This window comes from Molossus molossus, unplaced genomic scaffold, assembly GCF_014108415.1.
Source record: "Molossus molossus isolate mMolMol1 unplaced genomic scaffold, mMolMol1.p scaffold_m16_p_16, whole genome shotgun sequence".
Classification (NCBI taxonomy): Eukaryota; Metazoa; Chordata; class Mammalia; order Chiroptera; family Molossidae; genus Molossus; species Molossus molossus.
Genome location: NW_023425351.1, coordinates 71,820,274 through 71,843,265, shown reverse-complemented (window position 1 = coordinate 71,843,265; position 22,992 = coordinate 71,820,274). Strand labels below are relative to the sequence as shown.

Below are 22,992 nucleotides of genomic sequence, written 5' to 3'. Positions count from 1 at the left end.
TCACTGTGGCAGGTACACTGGGCAGCACACAGAGCTGGCACCCTGTCCCCTCACTGTGGCAGGTACACTGGGCAGCACACAGAGCCGGCACCCTGTCCCCTCACTGCGGCAGGTACACCGGGCAGCACACAGAGCCGGCACCCTGCCCCCTCACTGTGGCAGGTACACCCGGGCAGCACACAGAGCCGGCACCCTGTCCCCTCACTGCGGCAGGTACACCGGGCAGCACACAGAGCCGGCACCCTGTCCCCTCACTGTGGCAGGTACACTGGGCAGCACACAGAGCCGGCACCCTGTCCCCTCACTGCGGCAGGTACACTGGGCAGCACACAGAGCCGGCACCCTGTCCCCTCACTGCGGCAGGTACACCGGGCAGCACACAGAGCCGGCACCCTGTCCCCTCACTGCGGCAGGTACACCGGGCAGCACACAGAGCCGGCACCCTGTCCCCTCACTGCGGCAGGTACACTGGGCAGCACACAGAGCCGGCACCCTGCCCCCTCACTGTGGCAGGTACACCCGGGCAGCACACAGAGCCGGCACCCTGCCCCCTCACTGCGGCAGGTACACCGGGCAGCACACAGAGCCGGCACCCTGTCCCCTCACTGTGGCAGGTACACTGGGCAGCACACAGAGCCGGCACCCTGTCCCCTCACTGCGGCAGGTACACTGGGCAGCACACAGAGCCGGCACCCTGTCCCCTCACTGCGGCAGGTACACCGGGCAGCACACAGAGCCGGCACCCTGCCCCCTCACTGCGGCAGGTACACCGGGCAGCACACAGAGCCGGCACCCTGCCCCCTCACTGTGGCAGGTACACCGGGCAGCACACAGAGCCGGCACCCTGTCCCCTCACTGTGGCAGGTACACCCGGGCAGCACACAGAGCCGGCACCCTGCCCCCTCTTTGCGGCAGGTACACCGGGCAGCACACAGAGCCAGCACCCTGTCCCCTCACTGCGGCAGGTACACCCGGGCAGCACACAGAGCCGGCACCCTGCCCCCTCACTGCGGCAGGTACACCGGGCAGCACACAGAGCTGGCACCCTGTCCCCTCACTGCGGCAGGTACACCCAGGCAGCACACAGAGCCGGCACCCTGTCCCCTCACTGCGGCAGGTACACCGGGCAGCACACAGAGCCGGCACCCTGTCCCCTCACTGCGGCAGGTACACCGGGCAGCACACAGAGCCGGCACCCTGTCCCCTCACTGCGGCAGGTACACTGGGCAGCACACAGAGCCGGCACCCTGCCCCCTCACTGCGGCAGGTACACCGGGCAGCACGCAGAGCCGGCACCCTGCCCCCTCACTGCGGCAGGTACACCGGGCAGCACGCAGAGCCGGCACCCTGTCCCCTCACTGCGGCAGCGGGCAGCACGCAGAGCCGGTACCCTGCCCCCTCTCTGCGGCAGGTACACCCAGGCAGCACACAGAGCCGGCACCCTGTCCCCTCACTGCGGCAGGTACACTGGGCAGCACACAGAGCCGGCACCCTGTCCCCTCACTGCGGCAGGTACCACCGGGCAGCACCCAGAGCTGGCACCCTGCCCCCTCACTGCGGCAGCGGGAAGCACAGGGCCACCTGGGCTCAGCCCAGCGGGCAGCCGGGCTGTCTGGGTACCTTCGTGGGCGGCATTCCTGTCGCAGAGCCACCTGCTCAGGGCACGTGCTCACGCGCTGGGGTCGAAGGTCCTGCGTGGTGTTTCAGGGAAGTGAAAACCTCGCCTGTCGGACACTGTCACCTGACGGTCCGGGTGACCTCTGGAGAACACCGTCTCGCCATGCTTGTTGTTCCTCTTCGGCCCCCGTGTTCTCGGAACTGTTCTGAGTGCCATTTCAGAGACGCTTCTTCTGAATGTCCCTGGTGGTCGTCCTGGAGAACCGCGGAGCTCCACCAGACTCGAGCTAGCGGCGGGGTCGTGCGATCCCAGAGCCCAGAGCCCGCCTGGCAGACGAGGCCCCACGGCCCCGAGCAGGCAAAGGGGCTTTTCCAGGACCTCGCGGCCAGCGGCAGAAGAACCCAGACTCGACCTGGCTTTCTGGTTCCTAGACTCGGGGCTGCAGGTTCCTGGCAGGGTGGGCCAGGCGTGTCTGAGAGAGGAGTCCTCTCAGAACCCAGTGTGAGCCAACTCGCCGTGCTCACCCTCTCGTCCTGTGGGGGCAGATTGCCCTCTTCTGTCCGTCTGGGGACTCTCTGCTCATTCTCCCCGGCCATTCCGGTGCCCTCTCTGCCAGGTGCCTCCCCTGACCTCCTGAGACACTTCCTTTCCTCTCTCTGTCCCCAGCGCCTCGTACCTGCCCCTGTGGTCAAGGCTAGACTCTGCTATGGCCATCGCCTCCGGTGTGTCCCTGGACGCGCGGGTGCACAGGAGCAGAGCCCGTCCTGGCTATTTTCTCTCTCCCCAGCCCAACGCAGTAGCCAGCGGGTAACACGTGTGGCAGCACCCCTGAAGGTGTCCACACCCTGACCCCCACCCCTGTGACTGCTCTGTGCATGGCAGACCTTTGCAGATGTGACCATCAAGGACCTTGAGATGAGGAGATGATCCTCATGTCTCAGTCCACTTGCTGCAGCAAAGGGACAGCCCGGTCCTCGTGGGCTTGCGTCCCAGTGGGGAGCTCGGGCACAGCTGTGTGGGAGGTGAGCCGGGCTCCGAAGGAAACGGGGAGGGCAGGAGAGGAGGGGCGGAGGGGAGGGAGACGCAGGACCACATGACTCCGGTCTGTAGCGTGGAAGACACTCCGAGTTCACTCAGCGCCAGGGAGGCGCCGGCAGCAAGTCTTGAGCTCCTGACAGCACCTGACCCATGTCATTCAAGTGCACGGATGGCTGGTAGGTCCCGGAACAGGGGTCACACCGCTCCCTGTGCCTCCGAAGCCTGGGCGCTTCCCTGTGTCTGTGGCTCCCAGGTGCCCTGACTGTCCCTGCATTGCTGGGCGTCACCCAGTGACCGGCCTTTCCGGGCATTGCCAAGGTCGAGCATTCCCCCCGTCCCCCTTGCTCCCTGAGGGCATGGCTCCCTGTCCACAGGTGTTCAGGAGCCTGCAGAGGGATGGGCCGCAGGCCCTGTGGGCTCCTCCCTCTGTTTTCGGGTGATGCTGTGTGATGTTCGGGTTTTCGTGAAAATGAGCCCACTTTATGGCAAAGCCACTGGAAAATGTAACCAGGAGCCTCGAAAGCTCTCGAGCCAGAGAGCACGTTCCTCCCGAGACACCCTCCTCACGATGAGCATCTGAGCCACGGGCCTAGTGCTGAACGCAAGGCTGCTTGTGTCTTTGTTATTTGTGGAAACGGGGGCCCCACACGTCGACAACGGACACAACCTGTGAACTGCAGTGCATCTGTGCGATCGACTGTCGTGCAGCTGAGAGACCACGTTCCTGCAGACTCTGTGACACTGGCTCCGTCGTCACAGTGGGGACAGGGAAGCCAGCAGACATGGGCTGGAGAGACAGGTTGCTCACGTGGCAGGGGAGGGACACCCCGGAGGAACCGTCGGCCGCCAGCATCCCAGAGCGAGGGTAAACCAGGCGGGTTTCCCGAGCCCCTGAGCTGGGCCTGCCCTACAAAGCCAGGCGAGACGCATGCAGACAGCGGGGCGGCAGCAGTGGGCCCTGGAGTGGGAGCCCGGGAGCCCCGCCTTGGGAAATGGCTTGCTGCAATGATGGGGGTATTAAGAAAAGGCGCTGAGTTTAAAAGGGGGGCTGTTCGGTTGTCGGACGGGGCGTTACGCAGCATGAGCATTACGAGCTGGCTGAGGAGGTGTGAGGTGTGTCGTCAGGAAAGGGTGTCACTGGCGGTGGCCCCTGGGGATTGAGGGCCTGGGAGGGCCTCGCCCTGGCTGCCCTCCATGTGGCTCTGCTCTGTCCCTGCAGTGGGCCTCCCTGCCCCGTGCCTGCCTGCCCCACCTGGGCCTGTGGGAGCTCTGGCTGCCAGGGGCCTGGCTGTGGCCCCAGCTCAGTGTGTCCTCCAGCTCAAGTCCTCACCACCGCCTGGCATTCAGGCCCCCGCGTGCCCGGCGGGTCAAGCCACGGGGCGGAGCGAGCTTCAGGCTTGTCCGGCTTGCGACTTTGCTCCTCCCACTTGGACAGCAAGTTCCCGACTGAGCTTCTGCTCTGGACACAGCTGGTGCCAGGGCCCTGACACCCACCTCTCCTCTCTCTGCACGTCTGTGAGGCCGAGGAGCGGCCCGTGTCCTGAGCACACATGTGCCGGGCACCAGACAGGCACGCCCCGTGGGTCGAGGTGTGTGATCCTCCCAGCGTGCCACCAGGAGCCGGCAGCGGGGTCTGCATCTGGTCTGAGCCGTCGGGGTGCCGCGGACCCTGCCCCTCTGCCAGGCCCCAGGTCCCCGCTCTCTGCCTTTGATGGGGAAGCTGGCCCGTAAGCAGCTCAGGTTAAGCTGTGGGCCTGAGACGGGCGACTGAGGGAGCATAGCCGTGCCATGGCCTTCGTGCCCTTGCAGGGCTGTGCCCCTGGGGTCACCCACGTCCCCGGTGACCTTGCAGGTAGCCAGGGCTGCATGCCCTCCTGTTTCTATGCAACTTTCTGGGCCTGGCCGGCTGTTACTGTGGACAAGGGTGGTTGTGGCTGTTGGAACTTAGTAGCCATAGCTATTTTTAACTCTTGACTTAGGGATGTTACAGGATAAAACACCGACACACCATCAGTGCACGTGGACGGAGTTTGCTGGCTCTGAGCAGGCCCTTCAGCCTCCCTGATGGACTTTCCCTGGCCCCTGCAGCCCCTGCGCTCCCCAGGGCTCATCAGAAGAGAGAATGGTTCTTTGCCCCCTAGGAAAGACCCCACAGTGAAGTGACGCCCTGTGCCCAGTTCTGGGTCTTGCAGAGCCGGCATGAAGGAAGGTGCTTTCCTTCCAGGGTGGGCCCGCCGTGCCCCCCTTTCCAGTGCTCTGCAGGGCTCGCAATAGCTGTTCTCCAACGCAGGTGCCCTGGGTCCTCACGCTGGTGTGTGTGTCCCCTCTGGGCTCGTTTTCTGGGCACAGTCCTTGTTCACTGTTCTAGGGAGGACCCTCGGATGACCTGACTGCCGGATGCCTGGAAGGTCTCATGGTTCGCGTCCAGTTCGGTTTATTCTACTTCAGCCTTCCACGGTTTTGTCCCTTGAATCTAACTGACTTGGCGAGTGACGTGTGCTCCCAGCGGCTGCTCCTGTGCCGAGGAGGAGGAGGTGACCCCGTGGTTCTGGGGAGGGTCCGCTGAGGCACAAGCCCGGAGGCACCTAGCACAGCGCCTGCTCCCAGTGGCTGCTCGCTGCTCCTCAGCCTGGTTCTGGGAGGCACATGGAGCGGGGCCTCCGCCACCGGGAGCCAGATCAGCCTTTTCGAGACGGAATTTGCTTATAGCTCAGGCGTGGAGTAGGGAGAAAGCAAAGTATTGTCAGAACTTAATCCTGGAGAAATGGTTCGTTTCCTGCCTCTTACTCCGAGAAAGGAGATTAGAAGAGAAAATGTGTTCTCATCGAAAGACAGTTCGGGGCGCCTGATGAACGAGTCACTCCAGGGAGGCGTTCAGGTGCCCGAGCACCTCGGGCTCATTGTGCCCCGGGACGCAGTGCTGAGGGTGCACCTCTCGCTCCGTCCAGGCTGCAGCCGTGAGCTGCTCTGCAGGTGCGTTGCCGTGGAAATGGCTGCTGAATCGCATTAGCGCTCTGGGCTTATGATTGTCTTCTGCGCCTCTGCTGCCGACGTGGAGCGACCTTGGAGCTCCTCTCGAGACTTGTCCTGAAAGGGGCTGGGCTGGGGTTCCTGGGACAAAGCCAGGGAAACACCGAAACAGCCACTTCCCCGTGGAGACTCCGTGTCCGAGGTGTCTGAAGTATTCTGGGATGTCCACTTTAAGACAATGATTGATTTTTTTTTTTTTTTTAGTTTTTTATTATGAAAAGTTTCAAACATGCAGCCACGTTAAAGAATTTTCCAGCGAGTGCTGGTCTCCCGCCGACCTCGACCGTCAGTGCTACTTTGCCACACTTCCTTCCTCTTGTCTGCTCATACACATTTGTATCATATCTGCGTGTGTCCCTCTGTCTTTTATCTTGATGGCAACCCATGATATTCTGTCCATGCATTTTATTGTATTTTATTTATTTATTTTTTTATCCTCACCTGAGGACATTTTTCCATTTTTTGTTCAGATAGAGCGGGAGGGAGAGAGAAGAAAGAGAGAGAAACATCGACGTGAAAGGGACACATCGAGTGGCTGCCACCCGCACGACCAACCAGGGCCTGGGACAAACTGCAACCGAGGTACATGCCCTTAGCGGGAACCGAACCCGAGTCTCTCCGAACCGCAGGCCGACGCTCTAACCGCTGAGCCAAACCGGCCAGGACTGTTCATGCATTTTAAGGTAAATTGCCAGCATCAGTACATTTGCCCCTAAAAACACCCAGCCTGCATATCGTTAACGAGTTTAATGCGCACTCTGTGATTTCAGTAACTCTAAGTAGACGACTCATTTCGCGGCCAGCGAGGCCCACCTGGGTGAGCGCCGCTCGGGGGAGGAGGTGCGCCCGCAGCCTGGGCTGCAGTCCTCTCCAGAGACACTTCGGCGGAGCTGGTATCGTTCAGCTCATCTCTGTCTTTACTGGGGGTGTTTGTCTCTCGGTGAGGACAGCGATGGGAGGTGCCGCCCGGGGCCCTTCATGGCTGCCACGAGCACCCCACCTGCACACTTAGCTTCTGCGGGTGCTTGGGGCACCGCAGCCTCGGCCCCTCTGCAGGACGCAGTCTGCCGGGGTGCCGCCACGCCCTCGGGGCTGGTGTGGTCAGGGCTCCTTGGAGGAGGCGTCTGGGTGGCCATGGAGCTGCCTCCCCGACACTGGTGTGGGGCCTGGACGGGTGTGGTCCCTGCCCGTGAGCCATGCAGCAGGCCCTGCCCGGCTGACCGCAGCCCTCGGCTCGTGTGGACGCGGGCCCGCAGGCCCTCCGAGTCAGGAGCTTCCTCCTCCTTCGTCCTGGGTGTTCTAGCTCGGTCGTCTGATTCATTCACATTTTTATTTTCCCCCCATTTCATTAAGATGTTTCATTTCCTCCCATCTGGTGCTGCGAGGTTTTCACAGTATGAAATGTGAAATGAAGATGAGGAAGAAGTAATATTGGTTGGAATAGAAAATGACAAAAATCTCCCCAATTAAAATAAACTTGGGCTTGGCTTCTTCTCTTTCCCTGTCTAGTGACTCATGTCAGCGCAGAGGTGGCAGAGGCGAGGTACCAGGTGAACGAGTCGCACAGCCATTCAGAAAGGGGAGGGCTTCCGCTGGTCCCCGAGCTCCTGCGCCGGCGGTGGAGCCTGGACAGGCCCTCTGAGGAGGGGCAGTGGACTGAGGGGTGTGTGCCGACCAGTGACCTGTCTGAGAGCCCAGATGGCTCTCTGGGTGAGACCGGCTTCGGAAGTGTGCCTCTCCTGCGAGTCTCGGAACGTGTTCCCGCCCTGTTTGCTTCCTGAGCCCACAGCCGAGGTGACACTGCAGCACTGAGCGCTCGGCACCACCACCCGGGCCTCGCGCGGCTGGGACCCATGGAGTCGGCGGGGCGGTGACATGTGGCGCCTTCGTTGCCCTTACTGGGCCTTCCGAGTGTCTTCATTGGTGGTCCTTCCCCTTGCAGGAGCTCTCCCGGCCCTGCCTGGCGCCACCCGTGTCCACCCTGAGCACAGCGACCCCTGGGCTGCCCGGCTTTGGCCTCCCTCGTGCCACCGCCCTCTCGCTCCACTGCTGGTCCTTCGGGCCCCGTCCTGTCCAGCTGCCTTCGTCCCGAGTCCGCCTGCTGCTCTCCCTTCCCTCCCAGGAAGGGGTTTCTCCTGCTCTCCGAGTTGGCATCCTTCTCCCCTGCCAAAGTCACGTGTTCATGTTGGAAAACGAGGAGGAGTAGGGCGGCTGCTCAGCGCGACTGTCCTGCTAATGCTGGGCCCTGTCTGCACGGACACTGACCAGGGCGACCCTGGGCGTTGTGTCCAGCGTGTTTGCATAAGCAGGGCGGGGAGCCTTGCCTGGTGTCCAGGGACGGCTCAGCCGTTTGTCTGGCCGGGAGGCTCCTTGGCAGGACGGGAGTCAGGTTGCTGTTGGGAGAAGAGAATGAAACAAGAATGCTCAGTGTTTTAGAAGCAGGGCTCAGGAAGGGCTGGTTATCAAGTAAAAGACTCCGAGGTGCTGTGAGCACCCTGAGGGAGCCCTGGGAGGCGGTCAGCAGCTCGTGGCCTGAGAGACGGGGAGAGCCACATTCCAAGAGCCCAGACTGGCCTGGCGGTGTGCTCAGTGGTTGAGCGTGGACCCTGCACCAAGAGGTCTGCGGTTTGATTCCCAGTCAGGGCACATGCCCAGGTTGTGGGCCCAGCCCCAGTGGAGGGCGTGCAGGAGGCGGCCGGTCAATGTTCTCTCTCATCGATGTTTCTGTCTCTCCCTCTACCTTCCTCTCTCTCTAAAATCAATAAAGAAAAAAATTTTAAATAGTAAAAAAATAAATAAAGAGCCCAGACTCTTGGCTGTCTGTGCAGATAGATGGTCACCACGAACCATAAGGACAGGAGACGTCCCCCCAGGCAGCTCATACCATGCTCATGGCCACTCCAACGGCTGGACACTCGGCCACATCCACCTGAAACGCTGACCCGTGCCTGTCGGCACACACAACATGTTGCAGGATGAGTGAAGGCAATGCCACGGCTCAGTCTTTTAAAAAGTATGTTTTATTGATTTTTGTAGACAGAGGAAGGGAGAGAGAGATGGAAACAGCGATGTGAGAGAGAAACATGGATCAGCTGCCTCCTGCACGCCCCCTACTAGGGAATCGAGCCTGCAGCCCGGGCATGTGCCCTGTCCGGGAATCGAACCCAGACCTCTCAGTCATGGGACGATGCTCAGTCCATTGAGCCACACTGGTGGACTATGGCTCAATCTTTTAAATGTTTAATTTGTTCTCAAAAATGAATTTTGCTAAGTGTAGCTGCTCATGTAGGTTTCTATAATTTAGTGTCAGCTGAGGATGGAGACATAGGGACAGGATGTCACTATGCCAGGTGGACCCCTACAGTAACAGATGGCACCTGCTGGCGGCCACACACTGGGGTGGCAGACCTCTCCTCTGCACCCTGATCTTACAAGGCCTCATGACTGCTGTTTGTCAGTGAGGACATCGGGGTCCAGACCGGTCACGTAATTTAGATGGGCTCACACAGCCCAGTGGGGTGCACCTGGAATCCTGTCCTCGGCCTCTCAGCTGGTTCCATGGGTTTCTAGTAGGTACCAGTTATTTATGAACTGATTCCCCAGACTCAGCGCAGGGAGAACAGAGACCACGTCAGGGCTGGGGGGGCGGGGAGCGGGGGGCGTCGAGAAAACGGAGCGCAAACGTGCAGAGGAGAGTCTGAGATACAGCGTCTGTGGTCCTCAGGGAGGAGAAGCCCAGGTGGGGTGCAGAGTTGGGGAAGGTCATGCAGAAGTGTCCTGCTGTGGCCGGCGACCGGTGGCTGCCGTCTGGAGGGCTCAGGACTCTGACCTCTTTTTCCGACGAGACCTTTGCTGGCACCAGGGTCCTGCTGTGCCCTGGCATCTGAGTAACTGGTTGCTCTGCTTGTTCCAGCGACGCAGGAGGTGGGTGACCGGAAGGTGGGGCTTACTCCCGGTGGTAGAGGTGTTAGCTCACTCGGCGGGCTGGAGCTGCAGGATCTTAGAATACAGTTCACGTGGTCATTCATAATGCAACATTTGTTCATGTGCTCATGGGGCATTTCCTGAAATGTTGGAGGCGCTGTTGGTGATGGAGTTCCCTGTTCCAGACAAGACCAGAGCCCAGACAGCATCCCCTGGGGCATGTCTTCAGGGATGCTGTCCACAGCAGAAGGGAAACTGGGTCAGAACACTGCAATGCCAGGAAGAAGTGTTCGAGTCCCCAGGCAGACAGGCGCACGGGCTGTGGGCCGGGGAGTCAGGAAGGGCTCCCGGGAGTGTGGCCGTGCACGAGGCCTTGAAGGGTGAGGAGTGTTTCTGGAGAACTGCGTATTGTCACCTTGTCACGCTGTGCCAACCAGCTGCTCCTGGACCTCAGTGCATGAGAGCAAATGTTGTGATCACATGACATGTCGGAGCCGTGGCCAGGCCCTGGAGCCTGCTCCCCCCCCCCCCCCGCCCCCCGTCTCAGGTCAGCCAGCCTCACCCTGTGCTGGGGCAGGGAGCAGGACGTGGCTGCGCCGTGACGTGATCCTGAAGCTTCTCGCCCAGCATGGATGCGTCACTCTGCACAGGTCCAGTGGCCAAAGCGAGTGGCCGGGCCTGACACTGGGTGGGGTGAGGCATGTGCCCCTGTCATGGTGACGGCCTGGCTGGGTGGAAGCCCCTCTGTGGAAGGCTTTGGGGCTGCCCGGGCTCACCCACCAGGTTCCCGTGCCCTTGCCTGTCAGGTCTGGGCTCCTGAGCTCCAATGCGCCTGCGCTCGACCTCTGCAGCCTCCCCGTCGTCCCCAAGTCCTGGCCGCCTGCCCTCACCTGACAGCCCTGCGCTCGACCTCTGCAGCCTCCCTGTCGTCCCCAAGTCCTGGCCACCTGCCCTCACCTGACGCCCCTGCGCTCGACCTCTGCAGCCTCCCTGTTGTCCCCAGACCCTGGCCGCCTGCCCTCACCTGACGCCCCTGCGCTCGACCTCTGCAGCCTCCCTGTCCTCCCCGGGCCCTGGCCGCCTGCCCTCACCTGACGCCCCTGCGCTCGACCTCTGCAGCCTCCCTGTTGTCCCCAGACCCTGGCCGCCTGCCTCCCGCGGCGCTCGGCGAATCCTAGTGAGCGCGGGCAGGGGCCGCGGCACGGGTCTCCCAGAGGAGCCTTTTCTCGTCTGGATGGTGGAATGAGAACAGCTCTCTGGGTGGTTCTCATTCTCCGTTTCCAGCAGTTTCTCTGACAGGTCGTCGTCGTCTGCGCCAGAGCAATAAATCACAGCTGTGTTTTCAGGGTGAACGGCCTTCGTTTTCCTCCCCCTCCAGCACCTGGCTTGTGATCCTTCCCGACTGCTGACAGACATAATGGCCAGAGCTCTGTGTCTGGTGGGCTGGCAAGTTGCAGAGCCCAGCGCGCGCCCCGTTGGCTGCCCGTGTTCAGACCCTCGGGCGTGGCCCCGCAGACAGGACGGCCCCATGGCCATGGCGCTGTGCAACAGGCCGTGGGCAGAGAGGGGCTTCGTGGGGCCTCGGGATGGCTTACTCTGTGCGGAGTCCACCCGGAACGTTCCTGACGTTAGACCGGGTTTCAGTGGGCGCTGTTTCCCCTGGGGCTCGAGGGAGTGGGCCGGACCTGGGGGAGCGCTCGTCTTTCAGGCTCGGCTCACACGTGATTCTGCGGCGGGATCTCGAGTGTGGAGACTGCGTTACTTGTATTTGCCTCGTCACTGACCCCAGAGCTCTAGTCCCCTCTGGGCAACGGGTGTCACACCTGCCCCCGAGAAGTTGTGAGGACTGGGGCAACATGGTCCTCGTGTGGCCGGCACCTACCACTCAGGTGCTCGTGTTCAGAGCAGATGGCTGAGTCCCCCGAGGCTCATAATTGTAGAGGTGGGGTTGGCATCGTCTGCAAGCTCCTGCCCAGACCCCCGGGGCAGCCCGGGAGGGGGAGAGGGAGGGGGAGAGCCGGGCCTGCCTAGCTTCCTGTGCCGTGCACCGGGGCCTCGGAGCCGGCAGGCTCTGGTGCCCGAGGCCCGATTCCTGCGGGGCTTGCCCGCCTCTGCGCAAGGGGCACTAGCAGGCTGTGACGAGCCCACCAGTTCACACGCGTGCCACGCCCTGAGCGTCGGGGTGCCGGTTGTGATTCCCCTCCCCTGGTCACCCTGCCTGGCCTCCTTCCTCCTCTGAGCCTCTCCGGGATCCTGAGTCTAAGGGCCTCCAGCCCTGCGACTGGTTGAAAGTGAAGCCTCTGAGCCCCCTCCTCCGCGGGGCCAGTCGTGGGATTGCCTCTTATCGTCTCTGACAGTCTGGAAGGATTGAAGTTGTCTGTGAATATTCATCTTGTCACTGTTACCTTTCTGTCCTTTGAATGTCTTGGCTGGAAGAAAGGAGGGTATAAATAGCATGTGTCTGTTTCCTTGAAGGCCTGAGGAGCATCCGTGTTCGCCACCCTGCATGCAGAACAGGAGCTCATTTCCAAAGCTTTGATCTAGTCATTAGCTCCCTTGTTCTCCAGTGTGATCCGAGCCAGCCATCACCCAACCTGCCGTGGGGGGGCTTTGGCCCGAGAGAGGACCGTTTAGGATGCACTGAGCTGTCCTGCGATTGTTGATATTACGTGTCCACCACAGGCCACCGCGCTGCTGCCCTGGCCCACCGCTCACCCCACGCAGGAGGCCGCAGGGAGTCCGTGCACGTTAGAACAGGCACAGGCCCTCGGGGTGCGGCCTCCGTATCTCCCGCCAACTGCATCCACAGCGTCCGGGTGACCCCAGAAAGAAGGGAAGAGGAGCCACACTTGTCCAGCGCCTAGTCTGTGCCGTCTGCAGTGCGAAATGCTGTCTGTGCCAGCCGTGCACAGAGAGGTGCAGGGTCTGCAGAATCCACTCTGTTCGTCATTGATCCCCCGGCTCCCGGACTGCGAACCCCTCACCTCCTGTACCCCATCTTACAGGTGCGCATGCCATGGCCCGGACCCTCAAGGAGATTGCAGTCTTTTTGCCTTTTTAAATAGTTCCTGTTGTATAGTCCAACTTTTTTGTTCTTTCCACTTTTTAAAAATTGTTGGGAGCCTGGTTACACAGCGGCCTCAGCGCCTCTGTCCGTGGTGCCAGTGCTGGCATCACCTCGGTGGCATCGCTGGTTCTTGAGACGGGGCCACATTTTCTCTTTCTTTGCACAGCAGTGCCTGGCAGGTGTCTGACGTTGCGTTGGACATTGTGAATGTTACTTTCTGTGGCCTGACTCTGCGGGTCATTTCCGGTAACCCTCTGGAGAACACTGAGGGTCGGTTTGGCGGGCAGCCGTTCTGTTGGGCTCTGGTCATACTCTCCTCCCTCCTTGGATGGAAGTCAGGGTCTTGGTTCCTCCAGCTCAGGTTCCCAGGCCTCTGCTCCATGGGTTTTGGTCTGTCCAGTTGTGACCTAGTAAATTGTTAACCACCATCTCTGGGTGGTAGGTCTGCCAATGTCTGTGGTACAAATGCTCCCCCAGAGCCAGTTTCAAGCTACCACATGGTCTCACCGAGTGCAGTGTTGAGGAGACGCCAGCAGCTGACTGTTGGGAGCTGCTGTGAGCTGGCCCCAGGGCATCCTGGGTCTGTCCCACCCGGTGCCCCTCGGGGTCAGGCTGAGATGCTTCTGCATGGGGTGTAGATCTCAGTCCAGTTCTCCAAGTCTTTGCTGTGCTGGATGACGGGGTGTGCAGGAGGAGTGTGGGTGTGTCCCACAGTGGGGCCTGGAGGGGAAGGGGCCAGACAGTGGGGGGCCTTGGGTATCCCCCTAGGGCGTTTGTATTTCCTGTTCTCCCGGTTTCCTCTGCTCCCTGTTGCTGGGTCAAGTGCTGGAGTGTATGCTGTGGAAGGTGGGAAGCGAGGCCAGCGACCCCTGCTGCATGTGTACGTGGTGCTCAGCACGTGGCCTGTGGCGTCTTCAATCTCACGACTATGCTCTGAAGTTGTCCTTATTTGTATGGCAAGAAAATGCTCCAGGAGGCCCATGGGTTGCCGCCGGATGACGTAGACATGGAGGCATATCCAGGTTCTGTCTCCACAGCCTGGACACACCTTCCATCACCTGCCCTCGTCTCCGGGGTGGCAAGAGGACACACGGCACCCCTCGCGAGCCCGCCACTCACCTCTCGATTGTTTGCAGGGGAACTCTGGGCATTTCCTATTCTTATGTGCTTTTCTCATCTAATTTAGGGAGCACAAGGTTTAATTCAGAATTGATGAAATGTGTAATTAGATGTAATAGCACTTTTTTTTTTTTTACTAACGGCGACTGATTTAGCACGATCGAGGCATTTTGTTAACAACATGGGGCATCTCACTGCCTTAGAGCCTGTCAGCCCTGGACTGAGGAGCCCCCTCCAGAGGACAGTGCGTTAGCCACAGAGAGGCTTCTGGGTGCACCCGTGTTCTCACAGCATCTGCTGCGTGCCAAGCGCCGGGAGGTGGAGACAAGTCGGCTGTGTCTGCTCTCCCGAGGGCTGGGTCCACTGGGCAGCCGCATGCCCGCAAGGCCGACCTTTCCCGTATCTGCTTAATCCGGGGACCGGGAAGCACAGGGCGGTGTGAAGGGAGCTCAGCCAGGCGAAGGGGGCTCAGACCTGGACTAGACTAAGCACCGGGTGTTCATGTCCTGGATGAACAAGGCCTGGGGTGACGCTGGCGGCAGGGGACGCTGGAGACCCTGGCAGAGTCCAGATCTCAGAGGCTCGTGCTGGGTGCCACTCAGACGGTGCAGAGACCCCGCTGTGACCCACCTCCGGGCGTCAGGTTGCGAGCGGAGGCTGGCGTGTGGCTGCTGTCTCGATGGTTGTGCGGTCCTACCCAGAGCTTCATCAGAACAGCTGGTTTTCGAAACCATCAGGACCAGCTTCGGCGTGTGGAGGAGCCCCCACTTCTCGCCATCCCTCCCACTGGAGTTCAGGTCTCCAGGGTCTTTGTGGAGTTCCTGCCGCGCCCACTCACCAGCACCTGGCCCATCTCCATCACTTCAGCACCTTGGCCAGCGCAGCCCTGTCAAAGCCTCTGTGGAGACTGAAGGTGCCAAGCCCCGGCTTAGCTCTCCCCTGGCTGCAGGCTGTGCTGTCTGTGGGCCTCCGGGCCGCCCGTGTCCCCATTCCAGCCCCCCCCCATCTGCTTGCAGCCTGCTGACTTGCAGGTCCCGGGGCACAGGATGGTGGGCACGTGGTCTCAGCTGCGGCCTAGTTCAGGCTGGACCTGGACACTCTTCCTCCGGTCCCCCTCCCTCCTTGCCCAGCATCCCGCTGACTCCGACTTATGGGATCTTGGCTACCAGGCCTCCGCCTCCCTGTCTACGTCCCTCATGATACTAGGAGTTCCTTAGGAGCCTTGGGTTTTCCGTCTACAGAACCAGGAGTCACCATGCCCACACTCGGGGATTTCATGGGGGTTACATGTGGATGAACTCCCATAGTGCTTAGCATGGTGGCCCTGGTTTCTCTGGTTGCACCCCCTGCATGAGCACTAAGGGGGGAGCTGAGACAGTGCCTGGCCCAGAGAAGGGCCGCGTAGCACTAGGGGCTTTCACTGAAAACCTTGAACTCCTCCCTGGTGTTTTTGCCTTTTTGAATGAATGTTGGCCTTGCAGAAATTTTTATCTAAAGAAATCTTGAAGTCTTGATCTGTGTTCTATAAATAGGTCCAGTATTTTTGTTGTCAGCGCTATTTGTGGAAGGTTAGGTGGATGTTGTTTTGTGCACAGATGATACTCAGGCCATTTCTGATGTACACATCCCTCTGAGAAGTCCTGCCTTGGGGATTTCGTCCTCCTGCTGGGGATTGGGGCCACCGCACCTGCCTGAAAACTGGTCTGTTCCCCTCTCCACCTGTCCCAAGTGCAGGGGTGACTGCTGGCTGCCACGGCTAAACCTCCTCGTCCGTTGTCCACAGATAGCTGCAGGAGCCCCAGCAGGATGCTGCTGGACAGGACGTGGAGGTCCTTGGGGTCCGTGTCCACTTTTCTCACGCACTGTTGCTTCACCCAGTTCTGCTGGAGGGGCCAGCGGCCGCCCTCAGGGACGGGCAGGCAGTGGGGTGGACTCCTGGGCGCAGGCGGAGGGGCAGGGAGGGGTGGGAGGGAGCGGACTTGGAATGACCGCCACCAGCAGCTGCAGTAGGAGGAAGCAGGAGGCCCGAACCAGGGCCAGGTCCACACGTCCTGGAGCCGCCCGGACCCGGAGGGCAAAGGAACGGACTCCTGGGCCATGCAGGGGTGCGAGGGGAGCGGCTGGAGGGAGCTTGTCTGGATTGGGGTGCGCTGAGTTTGAGGTGCCCGTGGGAAGACACAGCTGTGATAACAGCACTTCTGAAAGGCTTTCTTATTGAGAATGCGCCCCCTGACCATTCCCTAGGCCACCTCTTCTTACGTGGGTGAATGCTCACTCCACCGATGACAGGCCCAAGGGTCAGAGTGTTCAGGACACGCTCCCTGGGTCACAGCGTGAGGGCTTCAAGTAGGACTTGGTTTTCTGCCCAGAGAGCAGAGTCTGGCAGAGGGGACGCAGGCACACTCGGGCTCTGCCCGGGCAGCTGCCAGGCCTCCTGTGACCCTTTCTGGGCACCGCGGTAACAGGGACACTGGGCACACGGCTCTGTCCATCTCCTGAGTGTGCCCCTTTTTCTCTGCCCCAAGGGCCGCATGCACTCTGCCCGACCCCGCTTCTGCCTGTAGGATCCGGTGTTAACCGTGATGACCGCACAGCCCGGGTAGCTGTGAGGACGGAGCGAAGCTGCGAGCGCCACGCCCGGGAGGAAGTGCTTGGGGAAGGGGCCCTCCGCGGGCTCAGCCCACGCGGGGACATCTTCACACAAGGGCCTTGCTCCACGGAGGGTCCTTCCACATGTCTGTCCCTGCACCCGCACAGGCACTGGGAACTTGGAAACTGGCGGAGCACCCGGCCCTGCAGGCTGCGTGTGGCCAGCTCACCCCGGGGGCTCTCTGCGGCTGTCCCGAGGAGCTGCTGCAGGGTGACTTAGCGCTGCTGGTTCTTTGCTTCCGAGGAGCCCAATGAGAGAAGCCACCGTGGTCCGTGTGAACCAAGATGGAAAGAACCCCTGTCTGGCTCTCCTCAGCAGCAGAGCAGAAAGAAAGCCGCTCGGGATGTCCCACTGTTCTCCTCTCCCCTCGGGGCGTGCGGCCAGATGGGGCGGTGCCTCCTGGCTCTGTCCTCACCCTTCCGGGCCCTTGGTGGTCACGGCACTGCCTGTGCCTCATTTTCCTCATCGGCTTTGTGACCGTAGTGACGCTCACTTTGAGGATCAGCGCGGTAATGGCTGCACCTCCTCAGTGTGCGCTGTCCCGTCGTCCACACCCTCCCCTCCGCCTCCTTCAGATCCTCCTTTTCGGCGCTGCCCACTTGACCTCTCTTCTTAAAACTGGCCTTCGACAGCCCTCCCGGTGTGGGCCCCCTGCCAGGGCTAGATGGAGGCTCTGACTGCCCCTGGCAGCAGCGAGGGAAGGTGTACGCACGTGGGGCCCTCCCACCGCCCTCCTCTGTGCCTTCCCGTGCCCTCTGTCTGGTCTGAGTGACACCCAGATCCGTGTCGCCCTCCCACTCCACCACTTTCAGCTCTCGGCAGTGATGTGCTGTCCCAGGATGGTTCCCCTCCCCCGCCTGTCCCGGCCCAGCCAGCACGGCTGTCCGCTGTCCCCTGTCCCCCAGGGTCGCTCGGGCAGCACTCGTCCCTCCGCAGCTCCGCAGCTTCCTGTTGCAGCACCTACCGCCGCCTACAAGTCCGCCTCTCCGCGCTCCCACGGAGCCTTCTGCTTCACCTTCTAGCCCCTTGCGCCCCAGCCGAGGGCCTGCAGGTGGCTTATTCCAGGCTCCCGCCCGCAGTCTGGCGCCGGGCAGCACCCTGCGTGGGCCGCGGTGTGGCCAGCATCGTGTCTGGCCCTCACACCCTCTCTGTCGAGCTCTGAAGCTCTTCCTGCCAGTCTTGTGCGAGATGCAGACCTTGTCAGGGTCATGGGAGCTGCGCCGTGCGGGGGTCCCCCCTTCGGGGCCCACTTCAGATTCGGGCTGCCTGGTGGTGCGGCCACGTCTTCTGTGATGTGACATTGCTGCGTAGGTCTCATCCACTGGCCCCTAGAAGTAGAGGAGCTGGAGAGAGCCTGAGATTTAGTTCAGCACCAGCTCTTCGCTGGAGGGGATCTGGAAGCGGTGCCTCGTCTGAGCCCTTCCCCCAGGGACTCCGTGCTGAACGGAAGGGAAAACAGAGGCTGTCAGCCTCGCTCAGTCAGGTGGGCAGAGCGATGGCTCATCAGCTGCCCTGACCCCTCGTCCAGCGTTCTTTCCCTGTAGCTGCGCAGGACACACACCCACCAGGTGTGTGCCTCGCATTCAGGTGAGCGGGGCAGACTCCTCTTGTCACTAACTACCTGAGGCTTCAGGCCTCTGTGTGGTGGGCCCTGCTCTGGGGTCCGTGTGGGGGGCGCCCTGCTCTGGGGTCCGTTGGTGGGTGCCCTGCTCTGGGGTCCATTGGTGGGCACCCTGCCCTGGGGTCCGTTGGTGGCTGACATGCTCGATGGGGTTGTGCAGGGCTCTGGTATTTAGAATATGGTGTATCTTTTCTCTTCAATTAAAAATAAGAAGGAAGGATTTTTTTAAACCGTAATCTATCTATGAGGCTTAAGGAGAAATTATCTTCTTTTTGGGCACGATCCAGGTGTCATATTCATGTTCTTTTCCTGACTGCTGCCAGCCGTCTTGTTCAGGACGGACGCCTCGGAAGCCTGGCCGCGCCCCTCGCTGGGCTGTGCTCCGTGGGCAGAGCGCAGGCCGGCATCCTGCAGTCAGACGCCTGCGTGGTGCCCACATGCTTTCAGAGTACGGCCTCCAGCTGCCAGTTACCTCCCAACGAAAGTCCAATTTAATCATGTGCAGATGTTCCCTCTGATCCGACTCCTTGACTTGTGTTTAAATACCATCGTTGTGACTTGCCTGGCGAGGTCATCGGCTGTTCCAAGACTGACTCACACGACACAGTATTTTAAAAACCCGCGCGGTTTTAATAGACTGAAAATCACAGCACCTTCTCCAGTGCCAGCTCTCGACTGCTACTGTCATGTTTGGCCATAAAATTCAACATGAAAATTGGCATTTGATGGTGGCGTTAGTTTTGTTTAGCTCTGACTCATCCGAGATGACCGGCATTGTTCTTGGTAGGATGGTCTAGGAGGGGCTGGGAGCACCGGGGGGCCCCCTGAAGCCCGGGGTGATCTTACCGCCTCAGCACCTTGGTCTCTTTCTCTGTGACGTGGGCTCAACGGTCACGGCAGCAGCCACTATTCAGAGAGTGTCCTTTGTGTACTGGGCACTGTGCTGACCACTTTGCATCCACCATTGTCATTAATCTGCTCAACATCTTACAAATGGGGTAGATCAGCAGAGATCGTAGGTGAAGCAACTGGACTGTGGTGGTTTGTGCCCGCCAGGGCCTTTCATGGTGAGGTGGTGCCGCTGCCCCGGGAGGACCCGTGTGGGGAGGGGCCATGCGGTGGCCTGTTGAGAGGGCTGACATTGACCGGTGGTTCATGAGGTCAAGGATGTCCCATCCTGGGAGGCATGTTGGGGGCCTGGCCCCTGTTCCATCTGGGACTCGGGTCTCGTCCCTTCAGCTCATCTGGAGGGACCCTCTTAAAGTGCCCAGTGCATTTGCCAACATTGTCCCACCTGTTTACAGAGTGACCACACCCTTCCCGGTTTACAAGCAGGTGGGGGTGTAGAGAGTGAGGAGCCTGTGGCAGACAGAGCCCTCCCTCAGGGGCTGCTGGCCTCGCCCTGCATCGCTCTGCCCCTCTGCCGCGCTCTGGGAACTGCTCCATTCCGACCTCCTTCAGAACCATCCTCCCATTTCTCAGAAGGTCCCGGTCAGGGAGCCCCGAGACCAGGCTCTCGCCTGGGTCAGCACTTGCACAGACCCCCCACGCGCGTGCTCGGCGCAGCCCTTCCGCGGCAGAAGACGGGCAGACACGAGCAAGGACAGCAGTGCGTCTGCCTGCCCGAGGCCTGGGAACCACCGTGCCTTCCGTTCTGCACCTGCCGCGCGGGCGCTGCCCTGGGGTCTGCCAGTTCATTTTCCCGGAATGAATCCGTGATGAATCGCGCTAATGAGTCATTGTACTGTCTCACGCTGGCATGTGTGGCTCTCTCCTGGCTAATTCTCTGCTCTGTTTCCCTTCTCTTAGAATGGCCATTCAAGTGGACAAGTTCAACTTTGAGAGTTTCCCAGAACCCCCTGGGGAGGACGGACACTTTGCGAATGCAAAGCAGCTGGAAGAGGAGAGGCAGGAGGCGCGCGGCCTGGAGATCAACAGCAAGCTGGGCGTCCGCTGGCGAATCATATCCTTTCCGCGCGGCGTGGAGGGGCCCCGGAGGGGGGGTGGCTACAGGTAGCTCAGAAACCCACGGCCAGGAGGCCAGACAGAGCCGGCCTTTCTCTTGGCCCCACCACTCGCAGGGCCCACTAATGAGGTCTTGATTCAGGGCAGGGAAGGGCCTCGGGCGGGCAGAGCGCTGGCCTCGGATCACAGGTTTGTCAGTGTCGATGCTCGTGTTTGTGACGGTTCTGACGGCCACCTGTCAGCACTGGGCTTGAGGAGTCCCTCAGACTGACAGCCGCACACGGGACGCAGCTGTCTGGGCCAAGCGCCCATGCAGCCTGGGGGGGGGTGTGTGTGTGTATGCGCATGTGCGCTCAGGCTGGGTGTGGGGTGTGTGTGGTGTGTGTGTGTGATGTGTGTGTGATGTGTGTGTATGATGTGTGTGGTGTGTGTGTGGTGTGTGTTGTGATGTGTGTATGATGTGTGTGGTGTGTGTGTGGTGTGTGTGTATGATGTGTGTGTGGTGTGTATGTATGTGGTGTATGTATGATGTGTGTGTGGTGTGTATGGCGTGTATGTATGTGGTGTGTGTGTATGTGGTATGTGTGTGGTGTGTGTATGATGTGTGTGTGGTGTGTGGTGTGTATGTATGTGGTGTGTGTGTGGTGTGTGGTGTGTGTATGTGGTGTGTGTGTGTATGATGTGTGTGGTGTGTGTGTGGTGTGTGTGTGGTGTGTGTTGTGGTGTGTGTAGTGTGTGTGTGATGTGTGTGTGGTGTGTATATGATGTGTGTGTGGTGTGTATGTATGTGGTGTGTGTATGTGGTGTGTATGTATGTGGTGTATGTATGATGTGTGTGGTGTGTATGGCGTGTATGTATGTGGTGTGTATGTGTGGTGTGTGTATGATGTGTGTGTGGTGTGTTGTATGTATGATGTGTGTGGTGTGTGGTGTGTATGTATGTGGTGTGTGTGTATGTGGTATGTATGTGGTGTGTGTATGATGTGTGTGTGGTGTGTATGTATGTGGTGTGTGTGAGGTGTGTGTATGTGGTGTGTATGTGGTGTGTGTGTATGTGTATGTGTTGTGTGTGGTGTGTGTGTATATGTGTGTGGTGTATGTGGTGTGTGTTGTGATGTGTGTAGTGTGTGTGTGGTGTGTGGTGTGTGTTGTGATGTGTGTGGTGTGTGTGTGGTGTGTATATGATGTGTGTGTGGTGTCTATGTATGTGATGTGTGTGTATGATGTGTGTGGTGTGTGTGTATGATGTGTGTGGTGTGTTGCATGTATGATGTGTGTGGTGTGTGTGATATGTGTGTAGTGTGTGTGATGTGTGTGTGGTGTGTATGATGTGTGTGGTGTGTGTGTGTGTGTGAACTTGCACACACAATGTGCATTGTTTGTGCTGGGGGACAGTGGGCTGTACATGCTCTGTGGACTTTTGGGGGGACAATCACATGAGCACCATGTCTTGTACACTGCGGAGCTGAGGTGTGGGTCTCGCCAGGTGCCGGGCACTGTTCTGAGGGATGTGTGTAGATATACTTCATATCCCTCAGATGAGAAAACGGGGGCCCAGCGGGGTTAACTGACCTGTCGCAGGTCTCCCAGGTCCTCAGTGGCTGAGCTGGGACCAGCGTCTGGCCGCCCAGCTGTGGAGTCCGCACTCCTAGCTCTGCTAGGAGCGGCAGAGACAAGGCCTCCAGATTATTCCCAGGGTGCAGCCTGAGAGACACCCCTTTCCTCGGGTGCCCCCTGCACCCCCTCGCAGTGCTCTTTCCGTCCCCCCTGCCTCTCGTGCTGGGTCTCCCCAGCCCTCAGGGCCCGCAGCAGTGAGGCCTCGCGGGCTCCCCTGCAGCTCACCGCACTGCCCGACACTTCCGTCCTGTCGGGTCTCTGACGCCAGGGGGCAGAGCCGAGAACAGCCAGCACCCTGAGCGCAGAGCACAGCGTGGAAACAGTCGTGGGAGAGGCTCAGTGATCATGGAGCACTCCATTCGCGTACTTTCTGTCCATGACAGTTGGCCGATTTCTTTGAGCTGAAGTAGGGCCGGCTAGTCCTTGCACCGTAGCTATGGCAGAACTGATGTGGGCACAGACAGCCCACCGTGAGATGTTGAGTTGCAGCACCCACCCGGCGCCCACTCCAGGGAGCTCACCCGGAAGCACTCGGGGGCAGTTTCCAGTAGACGGGGTGTAACAGCCAGGCGTGCGGAGCGCGGGGCTGCTTGCCCTGGTGAGGCGAGGCCGCGGGCTCCAGCCCGCACCTCCGAATTGCCCAGTCACCCGCTGGGCTGCACGGGCCCCAGCGAAGGGCTGATCGAACAGTCATTTTTCTAAAGTACCGACGGGGTCACATGAGCAGACAGGCTCTCAAAGGCTGCTGGATGGCTTCAAACAGCCCTTTGATGACAGTAACATCCCCAAATATTTCACTGCGAATGGCTGAGCGGAATGTGGGAGGGGAGGTGTTTTAACCTTCTGCTTCCGTGCATCTCGCCGTGTGCTCCGAAGGTTCGGACGTGAGCATGCGCCGTTCCCGAGACACATAGACTGACTGAGACAGTGTGCATGCAGACGTTGGTACATAAAAAGGCCCTGCACGAATATTGGTTAATTAAATGTAATAATGATGGATGACCAATAAGATAAGATCCTTGCACAGTAGACTGGGCTTCTTAAAAGCAGGAAGGATCTCACCTTGGTTGGTCTTCTCATCCTCAGCAACCGGTGCGGCATAGGCAGTGGGTCTTAGTGTGGGTTCAGCCTGCAGGGGAAGGCACACGAGGTGCATGCAGCTGAGCGGCAGGTGCAGGGCAGATGTGCCAGCAGGTGCAGGGCTCACGTGCAGGGAGGAGGAAGGGCTGGGGTGCATCAGAGGCTGTCCCACAGAGGGTGACGGGCCGGTGGTCACTACCAAGACCAGGCGCAGGCGTCAGGCCGCAAGGCGGGGAGCAGCCCGTCGGCTGGAACACGCGCCG

At 60.2% G+C, this 22,992-nt stretch overlaps 1 protein-coding gene across 3 annotated transcripts in view; it reads left to right on the top strand.

The window, feature by feature from the left end:
• Nucleotides 1–22,992, top strand: part of TRAPPC9 (trafficking protein particle complex 9) — a 269,592-nt gene that overhangs the window by 184,502 nt on the left and 62,098 nt on the right. For all 3 annotated transcript variants that reach the window (XM_036263854.1, XM_036263852.1, XM_036263853.1), the window contains one exon: nt 19,877–20,030. In XM_036263854.1, coding sequence (XP_036119747.1) covers nt 19,877–20,030 — 154 coding nt within the window. The remainder of the gene's footprint in view (nt 1–19,876; nt 20,031–22,992) is intronic.